Genomic DNA, 23885 nt, shown 5'->3' on the forward strand with positions numbered 1-23885 from the left:
TCAATTGTTTGTTGCAAGACTCAGATAATTATTTTTTTAAAAGTGAGACATTTTAAATGAGAATAAGAAAGTATTTCTTTGTGCCCCCCTTTCCCTTTTAATGCCCTACATGGACCCCTGGCAACACTTTGCTAGACCCGCCCCTGCACCAGCTGTCAGCTACTTAGAAAAGGATCCTGGTGTTATTTGTCTCTCAGAAACAGTTCATAACTTCCCTTCAACTCATTCATGTCACCTAAAAGGTAAACCTGTTTCTCCATCACAGCTCTGATGATTCAGTAAGGACATCTCCTGGTTTCATCTTCATGTTTCCCTCTCATCACATAACCAAACCATATCATGACCAGCAGGTTTACAGCTGTGGCTCCAGCCAACATCAGCTGATACTAGAAATTAATATTAAATAAATTCTAACAGCAGCTGATCAAGCTTAAACGTGCTGCTGTTGTTTACCGCGACATCCGCTGGTTTCCTCTTTCTGGCGCAAAGTGGGCGATAAATAAACAAGAGAGAAAAGCCGATCAGCTGATCATTGATCAGTTTCATGATTGAAGTAGAAACAGGAGAGGGAGGGTGAGAGGATGAGAGAAGAGGCAGCTGTGCAGCGTAAACACAGAATAACTCCAGCTTTGTGTCTTTTTCATTGTAGCTGAAACACAAACTGTGTTCCTTTTCACCTCAATACGAAACGCATGATATTTTCTCTGAATACGAGACGATTCCGTTTTTTACGGGACGGTTGGCAACTCTAATAATTAACCTTATGAACAAAATAAAGTTCAACATCAGTAACATAGCACCACCCAGCTGTATAGAAACTCCGTCATGCTAGCTAGCACGCAGTACGAAAAAGTCAGCATAACGAAAATAAACTCCACCTAAACTTGGTTCATATCTGACCCAGATGGACTGCAGGTTATAACTTCTTACCTGAAGTTCAGTTCACCTGACACTCTCGGACCAGCGGCCGCTTCGGGTCTCTCCTCTTGCCTCCCTTTTCCTTCATCCACCTGCTGGCTTCCACCACTTGCTAATGTTATTGAATCTGTGGAAGCTCCGCGATAGCCACCACACGAAGTAACGAATAACGAGCCTCTCTAAATCCCAGTAACGAGTAACGCGTTCCCGGCTTTGGCATAATAACTAGTTACCGTGCTCGTTACCACAATAATAACGTAGTTACTGTAACGCGTTACTTAATAACGCGTTAGTCCCAACACTGGTCTCTAGTATATTTATGTATTTCTAATATATGTCCACCTTTATACGTGTATTATTTCTAACACTATATTTACTTAATGGTACAAACACAACCAGATTTGGGGAACGAATAAAAGCTCCGACCAAATGTCACAGACGGTCGTCTAGCACCGACCTTCTCCTGCCTGGGCCTTGCATGTTTTTACTCACATTGATCAGCTTTAGAAGGTGAGGTATGGTTTAGTCTCTCCAGCGAGTCACTGCTGCCTTCATCCAGGATGTAATCAAAGTTCAGGATGAACATCATGACCACACCCTCCTCGTTCTTCACAGGGATGATATGGGTGGCACAGAGGAAGTTTGAACCTAAGCAAAAGGAAATCACAGTTAGAAAGAGTTTTCTATTTGATTGACTTAACATGTGAGCCAGTGGCAGATACAGAATCTCGAAATTATGAGGCCCAATCAATCTTTGTAATTTTTCAGTCTGAAGCAAAATGGAAAACCTGATTTAAACCCGACATAGCAGGTTTCTAGACATTTTGACCCTGGAGTTTTCCATTAACACCCTTTGACATTCAAGCATCTTATTCCAGATAACGTTGCTCACACAGGCAGGTCTGGCAGAAAAATGAGGGTGAAAAGGTCAACAAGGCCTTTGAGAGGAAACCCACTGGAGCTCAATGATTTTATACATACAGACATGCGGCAAGTGTCCTTCACAGTTCAGTACAGTTGAAACATTGCAAACAGCTTACATCAAACCTAACATTAGCAGATTATTTAAATAATGTATCCCCTTGAATAATTAATAATTTCTTCTTCATGTAACAACCATGAATACTTTCACAGCAGTTCTCATGGAAGGAAAAAAAATGAGGCCCAATTACTAGAGTTGGCAATGGCTTCACAGTGGGAGGTAATTTAATACAACCCTGCTAGCTGCTAATGCCTCACATCTAAATGTTCCTAATTGATCAAATAGGAAAGAGGTGAACAAAAATAAAGCAGATATAGGAGACAAAATTGTAGACCATTCCTACCAGCTGACTTGTCCTAGCTTCAGAAAAAACCCTCAAATAAACAGAAAATATGATTGTTACATTTTTATTTTTAGGTTTGATTCCGTCTTTAATCCTACTCTAGGCTTAAATAGTAATTGAAGTGTTGCCAACATTAGTAAAGCTGTAGTACAGGAGCAATGAACAAAAATGAGATGCATGTTTATGTTTTAACTAATAAACATAGACATTGTTGGAAGATGCTCTCTCACACACTAGACTTGAAATCCTGGTATCACTATTAGGCTATTTATAGCTCACCCAGCAGGCACCCAGCCCAGCTTCTGGGGGAGCATAGATGCACTGCTGCTCAAACACCCTAAACTGCGATTCTTACTCTGCCTACAAAAGAATTGTGGATTACCACTCACTTTCTTATATCAGGTTCTCAAATGCTACTGTGCAGCTTTGTAAACCAAAGTAGTTCACAAGGCCTGGTTTTGATTTATGTTTTAGGAAGTCCAGGGGGTAAGGGATAAGCAATATCCAGGGCCTAACAGTATATCAGTGTCACCATGGGTGGGTTGAACTATTCACTTAAATCTGGGGCGGGGGGGGGGGGGACTACCGTGCCTCCTGTGACTACAGTGTCAACACTGTAGCACTGTAGCTTACAGATAATACAGAACATAAAGTCACAGCAGATGGTTGCCTCTTCTTCACCCTAGTTCTGCCTACTCACTCACAGGGAATGACCAGATTGCTAGTGTTCCCTCTCCAGTTCCGTACCTTTACCTTAAAATGACTCTTGGTGTAAACCGGCACTATATACACACATATGGTAAATGGTAAATGGCCTGCATTTGTATAGCGCTTTTCTAGTCCATAGGACCCCAAAGCGCTTTACACTACATTCAGTCATCCACCCATTCACACACACATTCACACACTGGCGATAGCAAGCTACATTGTAGCCACAGCTGCCCTGGGGCGCACTGACAGAGGCGAGGCTGCCGGACACAGGTGCCACCGGGCCCTCTGACCACCACCAGTAGGCAAACACGGGGTTAGTATCTTGCCCAAGGATATTTGGCATGCAGCCAGGATGCAGCCTGGGATCGAAACACCGACCTTCTGATTAGTGGCTGACCTGCTCTGCCACCTGAGCTACAGCCACCCCATATACACACTACACTATGAACACAGCATTGACTACAGAGTGAGTATTAAGAGAACAGCATTCTGATATAGCAACTATGACTTGAGGTAAAAAAAAAGAAGCTTGTTTTGAATCACAACTGAAGCAAGCACTTTGGCGACAGTGGGAAGGAAAAACTCCCTTTTAATAGGAAGAAGCCTCCACCAGAACCAGGCTCAGGGAGGGGCGGCCATCTGCTGCGACCGGTTGGGGTGACAGGAAGAAGACAAGATAATCCACATAGTTTAGTTTGCATTCAACATACTTTTTAAAAGCAATTTGAATCAGACTTGACTGTCAATTTTATTCACACGCTCCCCATACACTTATGAAATAACTACCCAGAAGATGGTAAATGGCCTGTATTTGTATAGCACTTTACTTAGTTCCTAAGGACCCCAAAGCGCTTTACACTGCATTCAGTCATCCACCCATTCACACACTGGTGATGGCAAGCTACATTGTAGCCACAGCTGCCCTGGGGCGCACTGGCAGAGGCCAGGCTGTGGGACACTGGCGCCACCGGGCCCTCTGACCACTACCAGTAGGCAACGGGTGAAGTGTCTTGCCCAAGGACACAACCACTGAGATTGTCGGAGCCAGGGCTCGAACTGGCAACCTTCCAATTACAAGACAAACTGCCAACTCTTGAGCCACGATCGCCCCAGAAGAGTTACGAATATGGCTGCCAAGTGGTAAGTCATGCTTCTAGAAGGACTTTGACGTTAGCTAGAGGGATTAAATCCTGACCTACACAAATATACACACATTATTAGTGGAATATTTTGGATATGAAAAGAGTGCATCCAGATATTATTGTGTACTTACCTCATACTGACAGATTCAGTTATTTACCCCAACTTAAAATATGAACTTCAATCAATGACTTTGATTTTAGCTTTCATCTCAGCTTTGTCATTATAAAAATACAAATGCATCTGTTGTTTTTATCTCTTTAAGCACAAGGAGTAGCACTGACAGTGATAAGCATCCTATAATTTGACTCACTTTGTTTGCAAATTAAAATCTTCTCCGTCTGTCTCCATGGAAACAACTGAGCGCTCCAAAGAAAGTTAAACTCACTGCACCATTCTGTCATCAGTACAAAGTGACTTCAAGATGTTTTTCAAATGATTATCTTTATTCATCTGCCAATATACAGGGTGTTGAAAGAAATTTCCCTTTTATGGCAACAAACAAATGGAATAAATCATTTAGATGGGCATTTAACAGTGTTTCCACTGAAAACACAAACACCACCCAGCCACCTATCATTACATTTTTTCAGTTGTAGTGTTGAAGAAGTGTCTGAAGTTGTACAAATGCACATTTGCATAGACTAACCAAACATGAAAAACAAATCACATGCATGCACACAGATGCCCTCACATGTGCACAACCATACAGTGCTGTGCAGAAGTCTCAAAGCATTCTATCCATCAACGAACAAAATCCAATAAAACTTGCTAAATATTATGTGATGTAATGGTAAATGGCCTGCATCTTCAAACACAAGGCGAACAAAGAGCCCCACACTAAAAACACCATGCAGAGATTATATCAAGAGACAAAAGACAGTGAGCCAGTCTAAAATCCAGAGACCTGTGGCACATTTTCCAAGCTTGAATAACTGCACCTGTACCCAGGAGAACTGGAGATGCTCACATCAAATATAGATAGTTATGATTTCATTTTTATGTGATTAGTTGACTATACTATATTATTTTTTAACATACAGTACTTTCCAGTACTTGTAATAAATTCGTTCACAGTACAGTACAGAGCAGTCTATAAAAGTAGTGCTTGCAGGGACAAAACCCCAGCCTTGAAATGCAATCTATGTGTGTACGTGTATGAGTGACTCTAAAAATAGGCTGCTTGGAATCCATAGGCATTTATAATTCATAAGTGTCAAGTATTATATTCTAGAAAACATAATGGTGACTTGGTGACAATGGCTTTTTTAGGCAACATAAGAATGAGAATGGGTTTAAAGCTGTGTGTATGAAGAAGAATAGAAGAAGAAGAAAGTGATGGGAATTTTATAAAAACTTAAAGTTTGTTAAAAAAAATCTATATTTTGTTTATTGTAATAATTTTTCATGTGATCTCATGTCATATACTTAGCAATGGCTCAATTCAAATACAGTTGAATATGAAAAAGACAATGGAGTAGAGAAGTGCTTATAGTTTCTAAGCCATACAGGGGCACAAGGACATTGTGATCTTTTCAAGGTTCAAGGTTCTTTATTTGTCACATGCATAGTTATACAAGTATAACACACAGTGAAATGTAGCCTGACACGCTCCTCGACATGTGCAAAAATTGGGGGGGGGGGGGGGGGGGTGTAGAGGAAGAACATTATATATATATATATATATATACATACATATAGTATATACACTGGGTGAATGTGCAGTAGTAGCAGCAAGCAGGTGAATTCTGTACATTAATATGAATAGACATCTGACTTTTTGTCATTACTTCAGTTGACGCATGTGTTACTTGGAGCGGAGTGACCAGTTTTAATATGGGTTTAGTATTAGTTTTAAACCTGCATAAAAATAATAATTCTACATGAACTTCTTTTCCCTCTATCTCTTCTGGTCATTACTCCTTTACTCCTTCATGTCTCTTAAATCCAGACTCCTTTTTTTTCTGTTGGTTTATTCCCCTTAGTCTTTATTTGCCTGCTCTCGTTCTCTGCTCCTGTCTCTGCATGTCTTTCTTCCTGAGAAGAAAGAGAGCTGCCCAGGTTCTCTGCAGGAAGGCCACCTGACGCGTTATAAACGGACAGATCAGAAAGATTCCCGACACTGCTGCTGATGCAAATTTCTGCCCATCTGCCTGTGTATCCTGCCTCAGAGGAGTGTGACAGGCAAACACAGATACACATACATGCATGCACACACTCACACAAACAGAAATAACATTTACATTTCTTGCGTGCACACTGGCAGTGAGACAGCCAAGCATGCGCACAAAAACGCTAATGAGGTCCACAGATCTCGGCTCAGCACACTCTGAAACAGCCACAGACAGACACTGGCTCACACACATAAACACACACAGTCACTCACACACAGCCTGCCGGCAGCATTAATTAGCAAAATGTTCTCTGTCCAACTAAATCTAATACGCAGGCAATGGAGCTGCTTTACATGGTGCAGTGTAATGAGAGAGCACACCTTTGAAATTCTCTGACTAAAACAACTTTAGTCAGAGAATTTCTGACCTGAATATTTATAAGGACAAGCAAAGCAAACACAGTTAAATATCTCCATTTAATAGATCGGGTGCCATCTCTACTGCTTTAACAACAGATTTAGAATTGAAAAAAAAAATACCCTTCAAACTTAAAGAAAGTGTGTGACTCAGCATCAGCCCTCCCATGACACAAATTTACAGTCATGGATGGATGAAGTGAAACAGAAACACAATCTGTTCTTTTCTAGTCTCTAATCCTCAGAGAATGGTGGATGGAGGAAAGTGCTGACACACAGTTCATGTAAGTGGCAAAGAATCTCAAACTTTGGCAAGGTGAAAGTGATCTAATGCGCACAAAACTGCCTATCATCCCCATAAACAAGATTCTTGAGCCAAACTGGAGGGAATTCTATATATATAAGCAGCGTGATAAGGCTACTGCTTTGCTAGTGTTGAAACTGCTTGGTGTGTCAAGGTCAAGCCTTAAGCCTGAGAGGAAACGTGGGTCTTATTCATTGAAACATTTTCCACTCAACTTCATTTCCTCGCTGACAGGGTGCAGTTAGGAAGCTACCTGGATTAACAGAGCTACCTAGTAATCTTTTGCTAGACAGATGGCTCGGCAGGATGGCAGCACAGTGTGTTACCAAGTGTATATGCAGACTACGCCAAATCACAGCATGCTCTTTAATATTTTCAGACCAAAGCCACATTGTATAGCATTATCATTTTTGAACATAACTACTCTGGTACAGTGGGAGTCAGTGTCCATTCTGATAAAAACACAAGATTTAAAAAAAAAAAGGTAGTTCCAGTCATGCAAAGTCACCTCCATGCCAGTTTTTGTACTTGATGTCTCTCCAGTAACCTAGATGACTGGTCCAAGCAAAGACATTACTATGAAATTAACACAACTGTGCATGAGATAAAACCGGCATTCATCTCAAACACAGTGGATAAAAGTTGATATTCTGCATAACAGACACGTTATAGACACCTTTTAGTACACAAGACTCCCGGGAACCTTAATTTGACCTCAAGGTTTGGACTAACAACAGGAACACTAATGGAGCTAAGGACAAAGTTCAGATGAGGGTAGTGTCTTATATTGCATTGATACACCAATGACCAACAATTCCAACAATGTCCTTTCATTACAGAGCTATCCAATACATGTCTCTGTTCAACACAGTTCTCTCAGTCTGTGCCTCACTGCCATGATTCTCTTTCTCAACTTACATTAATTACACCATCAAAGGTTGTGCCAGTTCAAGCTCATTTTAAGCTTGAGGGATCACTGCTCTGCTCTGCTGAAGGGCATTACCTCCAGCCGAGCAGAGCTTTGAAATATCTTTCAAGAAGCTTGGAGCTCTTTTCCTGAAGCCTACTTAAAGAAATTACAAGAAAGCTTGCGTAAGATATTTCAGGCTCTATTGAAGAATAAAGGTGGGCGTTACAACTTATTGACTTTCATAATCTCATTAGAATTGTGCAAATTCTTTTTTTCCTTATATATTGTATTTCTATGCATGTTTCAATTAATAATATCCCATTTCCCCTATTTCCCATTTTCGTAGCAAATCATTAAGAAATTAGGGATATCTCAAGATTTTTTCATAGTATTTTATAGTGTAAAATTTTTGTTTTATAGTGTAAAAGACCTGATACTTTAATTATATTTAGTGCTGTACAGGACATGAGATGTCATTGTATTAATTTCACCAATTAAAGAAAATTTACTGATTTCTTCAATTTTGGTTTCAAAAAGAAAGAGAGTTGGCAGTTCATTGGTAAATGACTTGTCAGCCAAGCAGGCAGTAGAATTATCTTAATCCTTAATGTTTTCTTGGCTGTTTATCTTAGCCTGCTGAGGAAATAACCTGAGTAACCTGTAGGAGTGTTAACCCACTACTGAAATGGTAGCTGTTCAGTTAAACCCTGGTTGAAAAGTTATAGCTCCAAAAAACCAAGATGGCAATGGCCAAAACACAAAACCCAAGGCTCAGCAGAGGTCAACAGTCTACACTACTGGAAGAAATATTCAATTTTCTTACTGAGGTTTTGCAAACATGTGGTGACAAATAAAGCCGAAGTTACATAGGCCTAGAGATTAGTCTGTGACCAGCTACCAGAAACCACTGATCATGAGGGAAAAATTAGTGTTCCCTAACTATTTGCTGGAAGTTGATGACAGTCATTGGAAAAATAATTGCTAGAGCCCTAGTCAGCGGTCAGCAACCCCCTGAGTTTTACCTCTCACTGGGAAAAATGTGTTGCACAACTCCACAACTATTTTCGATTGCTTTGGTCTCTAGGACACTGCTGTGGTCGCAGTTTGAAGGTGTTGGACTTTTCCACAAGCACTGCACAGCTATTCCCTGAGCTGTATGGAAACTGTGAATCTGCAAACTGGAAATGAAAACCATTTGGCTTCAAAGTGAAAGTGTCTTTTGAAACATGCTGGCTGCAGGCACAACTTTTACTTTAAAGAATTGAATTTTTTCAAATTCTACTTCTACTGAGCTAATAATTAGTGAGTATTTGCAGACCAACATAAACAACCATAGGCAGCTGTGGCAACTGGCTAGTAGCCAAAGTAGTCAAACAACATCTTATTTTCCACTAGCAAAGTTTCAAGATAAAGTAGTCCTCTTAGGCTACGTCCACATTAACACTAAAACGGTGTCTTCGTCTGAAAATACTCTGCGTGCACCAGGGGCGATTTTTCAGTCTTTTTCTAATTGCCCTGTCATAAAATGTAATATTTCACATATAACTGAAGCCTGTAGAAACTGAGATGTGGCTCTTGGGTTGTTTGCAACTTCTTGAGCATTGCTCATTCTGAACAAGGGTGATGCGCAAAGCTGTAGTAAAAAGTATTGATGGAGATGTACAGAGAAGGTCAAAAAGAGGTGCTCTGTCTTTGTGGATCTAGAGAAAATTAATAATAGGGTGCAAAGAGATGAGCTGTGGCTGTGCTTGAGGAAGTCAGGAGTGGCAAAGAAGTATGTGAGGCTGGTACAGGACATGCATCAAGACACTGAGATATAGTGGGATGGGATTACATCAGAGCTGCCCTTCTTGTTCGCAATGATGATGGATAGGTTGACAGATACGATCAGGCAGGATTCTCAGTGGAATATGATGTTTACCAATGACATTGTGATCTATAGTGAAAGTAGCGCGCAGACGAGAGCCTGGATAGGTGGAGGTTTGCTCTGGAGAGAAAAGGAATGAAAACCAGTGGAAGCACGACAGAATATGTGTGTGTGAATAAGATATGGGACAGGTGGAAAGGTAAACATAGAAAGAGTAGAGATAGTGAAGGCAGATGAGTTTAAATACCTGGGGTCAACCATACAAACCAATGGAGAGTGCAGAGGTGAAGGAGAAAGTGCAGGCAGTTTACCCTGCTGATGAGTGTCAGCGGTGATTTGTGAGAAAAGGATAGCAGCAAGAGTAAAAGAGAAGATTTACAAGATGATAGTGAGACCTAATATGACATATGGATTGGCAACAGTAGCACTAACAAAAGACAGGAGGCTTGGTTGGAGGTGACAGAGCTGAAGATTATGATTGACACTGGGAATGACCAAAATGGACAAGATCAATTTCATGAAGAAATGAGTACATCAGATCGACAGCTCAAGTTGAGTGTGTTGGAGAAAAGTTAGAGAGGAAAGGCTGTAATAGTTTGGACATGTTTGGACAGGCATAGTGGTCATATGGGACAAAGCATGGTAAATATGGTGCTACCATGAAAAGAGGAAGATGCATGGATGTGCACAACATTCAAATGAATAAAAGAAGGATATGAAGAGGGTTGGTGTGATAAACAATTTGCATAGCTGAACAAAATCCTGGTATCTTTATTATAAAAAAAAACAACAACAATCCTTTGTAAAAAAACTAAATTAGTTAGGTAATAGAAATTGCTGAATGTGACTGTGTACCTGACAGTTGCACAGCAGGAGGAGTTCCAGTTTCAGGATGCTGGAAATTTCATTCCATTTCCACTATCAATAATTAAAAGAATGCAGCTGAACGTACACTCATTCACAGTGGAAAGGTAACTAAAGTTCAACACAAGCATACATTTATCTCTGCAGTTTGATCAAGTTCTTCTTCTTGCTGTCTCTCTCATACACGGATACACACACACAGTTGCTTAACATCTGTTAACTGGTTATATCTGACTGTTATATGGGAATCTTGACAGCCCTCACTCGGAGAAATCTCTGCCAGCACCATTTAAGTGAAAATCATTTTAAATGGAAAACTCTACTTTTTGCCTTGGTTTGATAGACATGGTGTGTGTGTATGTGTGGGTGTATGCAGTTATGTTTGTATGTGAGCACAAATGAGTGATACTAATGTGAGCTGAGCCTCGAGCAGCTCTGGTGTTACACTACCTCAGGGGTTACAGTGACACTTCCCTCCTTGTTTCCACTCTCTATGTCTCTGTAAAACGCTCAACTGTGAGCTTTTTCAGTTCGCCACAACTAATTGTCATCAAATCAAGTTATCCAGGTCACTCTTTAACCGTCTCAGCAAGTTAGAATGTGTTGGAGTCGATCACTGTTGTAGCAGTAGTGTCTTTTATTCAGAAAGTGAGAAAAGCAACATGGGTGTAGGAATGACGGCGACCTGTGTAAACTGCAAAGAGCACAAATTCTCATTTACAGTAACAGACAAGCCACTCAATCTGATGACTCTACTCAAAAACAGAAGATGGGTGAAAAGATGCTGTGATTCCATTAAAGTATTAAAGCTAAATGATTATAAATGAGAAAGATTTAAAAAACAAGCCTATGCTTCTGGAAATGTAACCAGCGCTTCCCACCCCTCTCCCGTTTTCCTTTTTCCACTGAGAACATTTAGATGTACTCGGAACTGTATACGTGTATGTCTGCTATCTATTCCAGAATTGAATGTCATCAATGGCAGCACAGGGCCTGGTGGTTTGAGAAACTGTCTCGTAGCACAGAGGTCACTTGTCAAATCAAGAGAAGTGCCTCAGCATCTATATGAATAACAGGTACACAGTACATACGTACACATTATTTATAACTGCAGAAATATCCTCTGTTATTATTCATAGAAGAAAATTATTTCCATTTATCCCCTGCCAGTGGTAAGGCAATGACAGTCTTGGAACATAATTAAAATCGAATGTAATGGCATATCATAAATATATTCCTGGAAATTAGCGATGGAGTCATAACATCCCATAACATCTCCTCTTGAACAGACAGGAGATGTGGGTGTTAAACATTGTGATCACAATGACAGAGTACAGCCTTGTTAGCATGAGGCACAATGACTTTCAACAGGACCTGATAATGGTAGGAAGACAGTGACTAAAAGTAAAATTTGAATCAGAGGGTCAATGCATTCTGTCTCAGCATTTATATAAGAGACACTTCATAATGAGTTTAAATCACACAGTATAAAAGCCAAACTGCAGGCTGAAGCAGATAAACTTTATTCCAAATCTGAGTCATGATGCAGAACTGAATACAAGCAACTTAATTGCCTTTTGTGTGCCTGATTGTGGTGCAGATTCATTCAAGGTCTTATTTTATGAGCCCCTCCTCAAAATGTAAACCAGCAGTGTTTACCATGCATACATAACTATTAAAATATAGTGGTGCAAGGAGTCAGCTGACTCCTGCTTTGCCATTTTCAGTAAACAAGTTTGTCTTTCTGTTCCTCTTTTAGTGTCAGGGAAACAGAGTTACTAAACAGTAAACAACAAAAAATTAGGAGCTCAGTGCCAAAGTTACAGTAGGTAGTTTTTATGTCTTTACTTTATCTTTCCAAACTCAGTGCTACTGCACCATCTTGGACAGACAGATGGTTTTTGTAGCTGATGTGACAAGCGCTTCAGATGCTACCAAAAAAGGGACAACATCAAGCATGACAAAATTAAAGCATCCGCCTGTGCTGATATGTTTCTGTCACTGCTGATCAGAGATGGAGCTGAAAATTACCCACAACTGCAGAGTACTTCAGGGTTTATTACAAAAACTAGTTGCTGTATTTTAGCATATGTCGAATCTTTTATCTGATATTTCCTTGGTATTGTTTCTATCCTTGGATCGGGAAAACGTGGCTTACTGCTATTGACAGATTGACAGACTGATACTAAAATTCCATTATGATGTGTGAGGGTTTAAAAAAGGACCCAAATTCAGAATCCGGAGGACAAAGACAGGATGACAGCTAAATACAAAAGACACTTACAAAAGTAACTTAACTTCCACAGCATGTCTTTGTCCTCCCCTCACAAAAACTGGTCACGACAGATGGACGTCCCTCCCCCTGCCAGGTTCTGCTGGAGATTTCTTCCTGTTAAAAGGGAGTTTTTCCTTCCCATTGTCGCCAAAGCACTTCATCAAACGGGTTTTTCACTGTTTTCTTTGTATTATTGTAGGGCCTTTACTTTACAACATACAGCATCTTGAGGCAACTGCTACTGTGATTTGGCACTATATATAAAAAAAATTACTGAATACACGAACAACTGATTAGTGACTTTTAAATTTGTGGATATCCTGTGTTCATGTGGTGTATGGGTTACTGTTTACAGTATTATTACAGCACGAGAGCTTGACTGAATGTGTACTGTGTACGTGGACCTTTGAAGAATACCTTGAAGAGCCAGTTAATGATTGTACAGTTAGGGCTGGGCAATATGGCCTAAAATTCATATCGCGATATAATTTCAAGCATGTGCGGTAACGATATATATCGCGATATATTCTTTTCTTCTGTATAAGGTATTTTCAACACTACAAGGCACACTTAAAATTCTTTAATTTTCTCAAAAATAGAGAGTGTGCCTTATGTATGAATTCTGGTTGTGCTTACTGACCTCGAACCCGATTTGGGCGTGCAGAAATCTGTTAAAAAATGTTTTAGTACAACTTTGGTAAGCCGCACTGCTTGATGGATTGTCAGAGCATTACGGCTGCCATGGTGAGGAGCTTCGCGGAGTAATCTGGGTCCAAAATTCCGTCCCTTCAGGTCCCAAAGTCAAACTCTTTTACTGAGAGTAAAAAACGGTCTAAATTCTTTAATCTTTAATAAAATCATCAGCGTTGCTGCTTTACCAGGTGTAACAATTAAGTTTAACATCCAGGCATCCATGAAAACAGAATTTATTAAATTTAACGGAGTTAGAAGTTAGCAGGAAGTTAGCTCGCTAGTTTCCACCTAAACATGACATACTATGTTCTGACTGAGAGATTTTTGAAACTAATTAAAACGTACAGCTCTGCTACCACTTCCAACATAAATGAAGAGAGAAAACTAAACAGCAGTGGCATTTGCAGGGTTACTGAAGTTGGACTACCTAATGTTGTGCTACATGATTGCTAGCGAAACAGCTATGTTAGCATAACATTGGCACAGTGAAGCTGGAGGATGAATGCCAACTTTTTTTCCACTCGAAAAAAGTCATTAATGAATCAATGTTATGGAAGTGGAGGAAGCGCAGTTTTTGGCTTTCCCCACATTTCAAAAGTGCTTCATCTCTTTGCTATGACTGTCGGCATATTTTGCAGATGCTGCCGGTGGCACGGTGGTTAGCACTGTTGCCGCACAGCAAGAAGGTCCTGAGTTCAATTCCAACATCAGGCCGGGGTCTTTCTGTGTGGAGTTTGCATGTTCTCCCTGTGTTTGTGTGGGTTCCCTCCGGGTACTCCGGCTTCCTCCCACCGTCCAAAGACATGCAGCTTGTGGGGATAGGGTAATTGCATAATCCAAATTGTCACAATGTGCGAATGAATGTGAGTGCGAATGGTTGTCTGTCCCTGTATGTTGGCCCTGCGACAGACTGGCGACCTGTCCAGGGTGTACCCCGCCTCTCGCCCTATGACAGATGGGATAGGCTCCAGCGCCCCCCGCAACCCTGAAAAGGACAAGCGGAAGCGAATGGATGGATGGATGGATAATGGCTGTAAGCCGCTGCGATGCTTTCGACCAAAACAGGCACATCATCAACATGCGCTATCACGATAGAGCGGTATAGTCAAAATCTCTATCGTTGGCCAAATTTATATCGTTTCTATCGCCCACCCTTATGTTCAGTCACTTTTTTCTTTTAGCCAGTTCATAACCAAATACTGGTTCGACTTTGTCAGACAACTAAAAATAGCGTTCACACAATATAGTAATGCAACATTTGCTAGAAAACATACAACAATATCTTATGAGGACTTCTAAGACTAAAATTTAAAAAAAGAACCCATAATTTCTTTTTTAGCGTCATTTAGCATTGCAACAATCTGAACAGCATTGGTCATGCTTAACTGTCTAGCAAGAGCCAAAAAAATAAGAAACAACGAAGACAAAATACACAGTACCAACCTGGATGTAAATAAGAAAGACATGCATGATGAAGAGACCTCAAACAGACGAAGTTTGGGAAATGTCAGACTTGAACTACTGCGGTCTAACACCTTGATAATGTCAGATGTCAGGTTTTGTTGACATTTGTACAGTTGTGATGATATATGCCACTAGCTTTAGGCTGTCCCCCTGCCTCTAAGGGTTTGTTGATTGAATCCCCATCAAATGGTCCTCCAAGGGTAGCAGAATACAGATCCATGGCATTTAGTGATAGGGTGCAAAAATGCGTCAATTCATGGAAGCAAGTGATTGTTGTGGGGCTGGGATTGTGTCTTGGGGTCTTTGTTGTGTTTTTCAAGTTGTTCCTCCTTTCTGTTATGTGGGAGATGCAGTTGAATTTCAATGTCCAGGTGTGAGGGAACATAAGATCCAAATTAAGGCCAGGACATGAGGTTTTTCAGAACATTTCATTGTTTCCCTTCCCTGATTGTTGCAACAATCCAAACAGCACAAAATCCAGTGAATGAAAAACTATATAACAGTGACAAAAAATGAATGGCTGCTCATTCACAGATTTGCTCTTTGTATATTCGTCTCTGAATGAGAGAAAATCTGGGATCAGGTCTGAAATATCGTTCATGAGAAATATGAACAACTGAGTGGAGGGGGCAGGGTTCAATTGGCAGACCCACACTGTGTGATTCTTCCATGCAGTCAGCATTCGTAGAGTCAACCTGTTATCTCCTGGACATCAGATGAATGAACGGCATCTCTGCACATGGAGCTGCTGGACAGGAGATGTGAGCCCCTTAATAAAACAAGAATGAGCAGAGACTTGTGGGGAGGGGGAGGAAAGCCAAGTGTTTGAGCCTGAATGGGTTGGGGGAGGGGCCGTCAGACTGTTTACTGTCTGTTTGCGGTAATACTATCACATAAATGCAGTGAGTGTGGGCTTAATTCAAAGATACAACACCAGACTGACCTACATTTATTCACTGGCGCTGTAAAGCCCTGGCTTTGTAATAGATTTCATTCATACCAGTTAATTAACTAGTATGTGTGACTGATATCATAAAATTCTATATGTGGGAAAATGACAAAGCTGTTGACATGTCCAGAGCAGCGTGTATAGCTTTCTGCTAAAAGTTTGATTTATGAAAGTAATTCTTCTCTTTGAAAGAATCCAAAAATGTCAATACCTTAATGGATATCAATGAAATAAAACAGTGAAACAAAATAGAAACAATGGAAGGATATTAACTCCTTTGCAACCTCCTAACAAATAAAGAAAAAAGATCAGATTTCTTTTTTTTTTTTTTAAATATTGTGTTGATTTTATTCTGTAGATATTAATGTCTACAACTATATGTATAGCATTGTACTTCATCTGACATGTCAGTGAGAAGAAAAAAAATGGTGTCTGCTGCTGCAGTGAAGAATGATCTAACAGGAGCACAATGGAGGGGAGGGATGGTGAAGGAATACGTTATTGATCCGAATGATCTTGTTACACACTAAGTGAAAGGTTTCATGAATTTTAATACAAATAAGAAGACAGAAAGGCAGCAAATCATTTATCTGTCTGAGGCCATGCTATTTTCTGCAAAAGATGACTGAAAGAGGAGCAGATCTTTTCATCTTTGTTGACAAAGGCTGCATTTTGGACCTTTATCTTAGCAAAGTGCTGGTGCTCAGTAGTGCCTTACAGAGCTACTAGTGTGACATTGGGCAAGTGATACTCAGCTTACGGGCCTATCAACCTAGTCAGGTCTGTCACGGGGGACAACTGTCCAGCTATTCATTGAAATATGGTTTGAAGATGTTACACCTATATGTACCATCATATAAATGCTTTCCAGGGCAACAAAGTTAGCATTTTGCAAGTTAAATTTTTGCAGTTTTTATCATGTGGGCTTGGTGTCAGTCTTTGTAAATGAATTTAGTTAGTTATTAAGTTATGACTCTTACTCTTTTCATTATGGGGGAAAAGCTGAGTATTCCTGCTGAGTAGATTTGAGTCAGATTTACAATTTCTGTCAATTTGTAACTGAAATACACATTAATTTAAACAGATATTCTAACATTAGACGTTATTCCTATATTACTACCAGTCTGCTTTCACAATTCTAGTGTCTTTATATTCAGTCTGTCAATGAAGCCAGATCTTTATTACCAGGTCAAATGTTCCTTTGCAATAGTTATAATAAACCGTCAGCTAAAAAAATAACTGTAACTGCTCTCATAACATGAAATATGAAGCTAAGTAGAAACTGCCTGCTTTTCTTGAGAACCACATCTGCATTTGGGGAGCCTCTTTCTTTTGCTAACAGCCCAGAAAAGCTGTTGAGGAGACTCGTTATAAATGGGATCCACTGTGAGGCATGAATATAGAGGAAATCAAAGCTTCTGCTACAACACAAATCTATCTATGTCACTTTAGACTGAGAGTGGTAGCTTTGCTCATTACACTGCTCCCTAGCTGGGCCCTGTAAAGTGATAAGAGTGAGCTGGACAGCTTTATTCAGTCGCACAAAATCAGTTTTCTAAGCAAATCCTTTGTTTTATTTTATATGGGTTTATTCAATGTTGAACACGAGAACAGCTCACTCTGTTTTTAGCGCAGTCAAGTGAAAATAATGTTCTGTATCTGCATAAAGAGGTAACACTTTGCTTCCAGTGAGACAGACAAAGGGTGTTGGATATAGAACTAGGGCCATCAATTATTTAAGCAGCTCTCAAGCAACTGGACTGAATTCAAGGGGGCGTTCCCACAATGGAAGAAGCCATCTGATATTCAGCTGCACTTGATTTCTTTCCATCTCTGACACCTCCATTTACTCTCTCTGCCAGCCGCCCCAACCACACACACATTTAGATAAGGATGAATGCTCCTTTCTTCATCCCAGCTCTCCGTCTTTCAGTTATGCGCCTTATTTTGTCTTTTGTTGTCCCTTTTTTGTCCCCTGCATCTTCTTTTATTCTCTCTGCATTTCCTTCTTTTTAGCTCGCACTGTTTCCCTTCATACACATGTCTTTCACAGAGACAGGCTGCCCACTGTATGCGCTCAAACACAGCTAAACCCGAGAACATGACGGAGAATGCAGGTGAAACAGAATAAGAGCTTATCTTGTTTGCACAGCAATGGATCTGCAAGAATTGGTTTTATGGAGTGTGGTTTCCATTCAAGACTCACACCATTGAATAACCTGACTCATCTCATCATTAGTCATCCTGTCCAGTTTCCATAGCCTCATTGGCTATTTGCACATTGTGAGTTATTCATACAAAATTCCCACAATGTGGTGCACTTATGTCAGCAGCACCTTCAAAAAAACACCTTCAAGTCATCTCATTCTTGTACAAATTAGTTAGCCCCAAGCCCCTGCAATACCATGTTTGTATATCCATGACAATCTGGTTTAGATACTAACTTGTTTGGTTTACATATGGTGTTAAACTGTATTCTGTAACCTGTAACATTAAGTGTTTTGTGCATGCCCAAATATTAGCCCTTTATGTAGGTGATGTTTGCTGAAAGATAAAGAAGAATAAATATTATTTCCACTGTGTTGTTTTGCTCCTGATGGATCGTTGCCCTACATTCTCTTAATTTTCTCTTAGAAGCACGTTTAACAAAATATTACCAACACTAAGGTTTTATAGGATAGTACACCTGATGTTGTTGGATTTCAACTCTTGGACAAAACATGTCATTTTACTGTGTCAACTTGGGTCTAGAAATTGTAATTGTAATTTTTTTAATCATTAGGGAACATGAACATGATGCTGCAATACAAAAAATGGACTGATAGGAGAGGCAGGCTAATTTTCTAATTTATAAACAAACATCAGTTAGTTGAGTAGTAATAACCAGACAACCGTGATAACAGGTCCCAGCAGACTCACTGAGAGAGCAAGCATCTAGTAACCAAAAGAATGCAGTGTAAGCACAGGTTTCATTCAATTCAAAAGTAGCATGGTAACTTGAATCAACAAGAGGCAGCTGCACATGAAACTGAGACACAAACGCACACAGCACCAGCTGTTGTAACCACTTCTGGACACCATGATTTGCAAAGGCAACAACCGTCTAATCCAGATGGGCTCTTGTACCAAAATTTGGCACCAATCGATTTAGTGTGAATCTGTCCTCTGTACTAATTCAGTTAATTCCCTAAAAAGTACTAGATTCTGTCCCAAGCCCTAGCAGTATGACCTGAAGTATGTACAGAAGCAGACAGAACAATATATATCTGCCTGCATGTTAATGACGTTAATGTTACTGTGCTTTGTTCATAAAACTTGCAGAACAACTTTTTCCCCTTTTACATGCCTTGCCATAGTATATGTATTGTATATGTATTACTGCTGAGAAAAGATATACAACTGATCTTGCACTCACAGCTATGTTCACACAATCACTTACACACAATAATATATATTCACTCACATGCACCAAGCCAGAATGCAATCAACCAATTAGGAAATACTAACTATTAGGCACATCTCAGATGTGTACTATTGATCAGATAAGGACTCAGAAACAACATTAGTTTTGTAACTGAGCCTTTAAAAGCCAAAAGGAAAGAAAAGAAAAGACCCACTTTTAACACTCCATTTATGAATAACATTCAGATCCACGATAGCACTAAAAATATCCATTAAACATTCTAAAAGCATAATTTAAAATGTAGTTTCTACCAATGCTAAATACTAAAAGTTTTAGCAGGTCCTAAAATAATTCTGTTTGCAAAGTTTGGACAGATCGTTAGCAAATCTGACCCAACATGAATAACAGACTGAAAATAACTATGACTTGAACTTTATAACGTCACCTATTTTGTTCAGATTATGGCTTTTTAAGCAACGACAACAAATGTTCATCACAATCTAAAGTTCCCACATTTATCCATGGCATTTGAAGGTTGGAAAAGCTCTAATCTCAGCGAGCATCACTGAAGCACAACCAGCTTTAATCTATTTAGAGTGTGACATTTTCACTCTCATTTGCTATTTACAAATGAGAGCTGTTAGCATGTGCTGAGCTTATGGATTTCTAGATACACAAAGGACCCCGAGAGTCGGCATTTTTAGCATGGGAAGCAAGGCGCTGCAAATGCTTGGAACAGAGACGCAAATAGAGCGAGTGTTGCTGAGTAAATATGTGCTGCTGAGATTAGAACTGTTTATATTTACTCTGACTTTTTTTTGAAACTGTCATTAAGACACTAACATTTAAATACTTAATCTTTAACTCTGGTAATTTATTTATACACTGGATACATTCATTAGCAAATATCAGCCTGCAGAGTAATAATGAGTGCTGACAGGAACATCAGCTGTAGCTACCTCCTGTGGTGCATTGTTCAATGCCAGAGCTGAAACAGGTAGTCTTTTAAAACAGGAACTGTTTTACTATATGCTTGTGTTTCAGGTGGCAACAGATGTTCCAAAGACAATTTTGTAGCATTACCATTTAAATGGGCCATGCAACTATATTTAACAAAATCCTGCCAGAGAAGAATGAGCCCTGCATCTGTATTCCTTAAAAGATTAAAGTGCAAGACTCTTTGTACCATTGTCAAAATAATTGTCAGAACAATTATTGGCTAATTTCTTTCAATCTTTTAACTATTTTGCGTGAATTGTCTGTATTTAACACACTTTACATATTAAACTCATGAAATACATTACCGAATGCATATTTTGTATTACTACTGCGTATCTTCAGCACACTATTTACAATTACTTTCCCCAGCAGTTGGAAACAATTTCCACTTTAATGACAGAAGTCAGATACACTGAAAGGAAAAAGGACCAGTGGTCCAGTGAACGCAAAAATCATAAAGCATTAACAATGTGCCAGAGATTGTGCTGATGAGCAGAATCTCCTTCATGGACTGTAAAGGGCATTGGGCAATGTGCTTATATCGACCTAGGATCCTGGGATTAAAAAGAAGATTGGCTTGAGGAAACTCCTACAGAGCACCACAATGAGATCTGCTGCAATGACATTTCTCCTAAAATCCTAATACAGAAGACAATAGAGACAGAGGCTGAAGGCTCTCTGATTGCTGGCTGTTACATCTAAATCTATTCTCATAAATGTATAAATCTGGGAGTTGCTAAACCTGATTTTTCTGGATTTTTTTCACTGCAGCACCACTCAAGACAGCTGGTGCATTTTTTAAAAGAAATTCTAATTGTTGTCCATCACTGACAAACAACCGTGCTTCAGTTACATGACTTTATCCATTGCTAGACTGTATCAAAGACATATTATTGTGTAAAGACACAATAATATGTGTATTTTTTACAAATGGAGCTGCCTGCTTCAGCACATTTGTATTAACAGTGTGATCACAAGAATGTTTTGCAGTCAAAGATTATAAATGGTTAAACATATCTGCAAACATACCAGATTACATAAAAAGCTAAAAATATATTTATATAAATTCAAAAGAAAAGATGATTTACATGTATGAATACATGTACCCATATTTGCTTATCCTAATACAAGCAGGATGTTTAACAGCAGTCTGCCAAGTTGAAACAGGTGTATGACCTTCCCTGGAGAAACTCTGACTCAGGTAAGAGGAAAACACTGTGGTAATTAGGAACCAGGATACAGAATAGTAATAAGGCATTTCCCTTGCTGTAGGGCCCAACAGTCTAAATCCAATGAACATTGTTATTATTAACAAACTGTCCAATTTCACTTTAGATCTCCTGTGGATGGGCCAACAGAGGGCGGATGTTTGGCCACGACTGATTTGCACTCTCCAATACACTGTTTTCAGAGATCAATGCAACATGCAGGTATTTGTGTAATCGTTAATACTGTTTGCCCAGCAGATCAATGGACGCTGAACGTCCAGCTTGTCTTAGCTGACAAACTGGCCTAGAGGAGCATTAGACTCCTAATGGTCAGTTACTTTAATCCTTTAAGTATTAAAAGAAAATTCCATTATGAAAGAATGTTACCAATTTAAAATGTGCCACAATGGACATGCAAAGAAGAGTAGAATAGTGGCTGTCTCATAAAATCTTTCCAACTGGTAAACGTCTGGACGGACAGACAACTCAAAATATTGGCAGTTTGTTAATCACACCCCAGCTAATTTTGGTGACAGTGGCAACAATAATGTAAGTCATATTGCTGATGCCAGGGAAGCTCGTTCTGGCCAGCGCACTAGCTGAACTCGTGTTCAGCTAGTGTTACGCATACACTAAGCACAGGAGGACCGACTCTGATCCACTGTAGTGAAAATATAGGCTAAAAAATATACACTTAAATCAGCTTCACGCAAACTTGTGAAATGCAGACCAGTATCAAAGTATATTGTAAGGCAGACCTTACAATTATATATAGAGAGAAAAACCCATAAATTATATGACCCTCTATGAGCAAGCACTTTGGTGACGGTGGGAAGGAAAAACTCCCTTTTAACAGGAAGAAATCTCCAGCAGGGAAGGGCAGCCATCTGCCACGACCGTTAGGGATGAGAGAAGGAAGACAGGACTTTTAACTATGAATCCTCTATGTCACAGGTGTCGAACTCCAGGCCTCGGGCCCGGTGTCCTGCAGGTTTTAGATGTGTCCTTGATCCAACACAGCTGATTTAAATGGCTTAATGACCTCCTCAGCATGTCTTGAAGTTCTCCAGAAGCCTGGTAATGAACTAATCATGTGATTCAGGTGTGTTGACCCTGGGTGTTATCTAAAACCTGCAGGACACTGCCCCTCGAGGCCTGGAGTTCATGCTAGGTGTTCAATAACTCACATTTATTACACAAAAAGGGTGCAGAAATTCTCTGACACAAAAATAAAGTTCTCATGCAATCAATAAAAAATCTGAAATGGACTTTATGGTTTCAGAATGTAAAATATAATTATAAATATAATATAGAACAAAACCATTTAGATAAGCAAAGGGAAAATGTAGCATTACTGATGCAACATTTACAAAAAGCTCAGCAAGGCCAATATAACACAAAGCTAGATTTTATATTGAAAGGTGTTACAGGTTCAGGCTGTAGCACAACACTTTTCTTAAAAACATGGGCTGACATCTCCTCTCTGCCTATTCCCTCAAGAATTTTTCTCTATCTTTATCACTTTCTTTTAACCTCTGACCACAAACATCTATGTCTTTGTGACTGCTCCATAAGCTGCTTTTGACCTAATCTACATCACCTTCTTTTGGTCTGGATTTTCTTATACATTACATACACAATCATACTCACACTAACAAACAAAAAAAAGCTCAGTCTTTGAAGCATGCGTCATCCTGATTGAACCACAGCGCCGATTACACATCAAGCGTCAAAACAAATCCTCCTGACAGGATGTTGTTTCACTGTCCCTGAAAAAATGTCATTTCAAAAGCAGAGATATAACACCATTTTGTAAAAGCTGCATTTATTTCAAAATAAAGCCCCCCCCCCCCCCCCCCCCCCCCCCATTTTGAATTTGAATACATGGGAACAAATGACTGAAAACTGCAAAAGTACAATCAATTTGAGGATTTCAACTACAGCGCCTGAAGTCCAAAGCTTTTCACAGAAACGCACGATCAACTTAAATGTGTAAACAAACTCGAGAAGTGCAGGCATGTTAATTGGAAACTGCCTCATTGAAGATGACCTGAGGCAAAGTTAAAAACTGCCCTATGGTCTCGCCAGTCCACCTTTAAAAAGTATTTTTGAAACTTAAACATCTGCAAAGACTCCTTTGGATGTTAAAGTATGGTCCCATTCAAAGTATAATGTAATTGAAGACAGTCTTTTTAGCTTTTGTTTTTCCAGACAAAAGCCAAAAAGTGTTGTTTAATAAACAATAGATTTTGTCCATTTTGAATAGATTTTGTTGAAGCAAGTCAAAATAGTACTCTTGTATGGCCCCCACATCCTTGTATGCAT

The 23885-nt window shown here is 39.6% G+C and overlaps 1 protein-coding gene across 3 annotated transcripts in view; it reads right to left on the reverse strand.

Moving 5' to 3' along the window:
- LOC146547627 (voltage-gated inwardly rectifying potassium channel KCNH7-like) overlaps nt 1–23885 on the reverse strand; it is a 79678-nt gene that overhangs the window by 52576 nt on the left and 3217 nt on the right. For all 3 annotated transcript variants that reach the window (XM_085265559.1, XM_085265558.1, XM_085265557.1), the window contains exon 3: nt 1411–1566. In XM_085265559.1, coding sequence (XP_085121685.1) covers nt 1411–1566 — 156 coding nt within the window. The remainder of the gene's footprint in view (nt 1–1410; nt 1567–23885) is intronic.

The sequence above is a fragment of the Mchenga conophoros genome, linkage group LG23 (genome assembly GCF_057382185.1).
Source record: "Mchenga conophoros isolate Kocher_MC1m ecotype Shallow Benthic linkage group LG23, M_conophoros_male_GT1.1, whole genome shotgun sequence".
In the NCBI taxonomy this organism is placed as follows: domain Eukaryota; kingdom Metazoa; phylum Chordata; class Actinopteri; order Cichliformes; family Cichlidae; genus Mchenga; species Mchenga conophoros.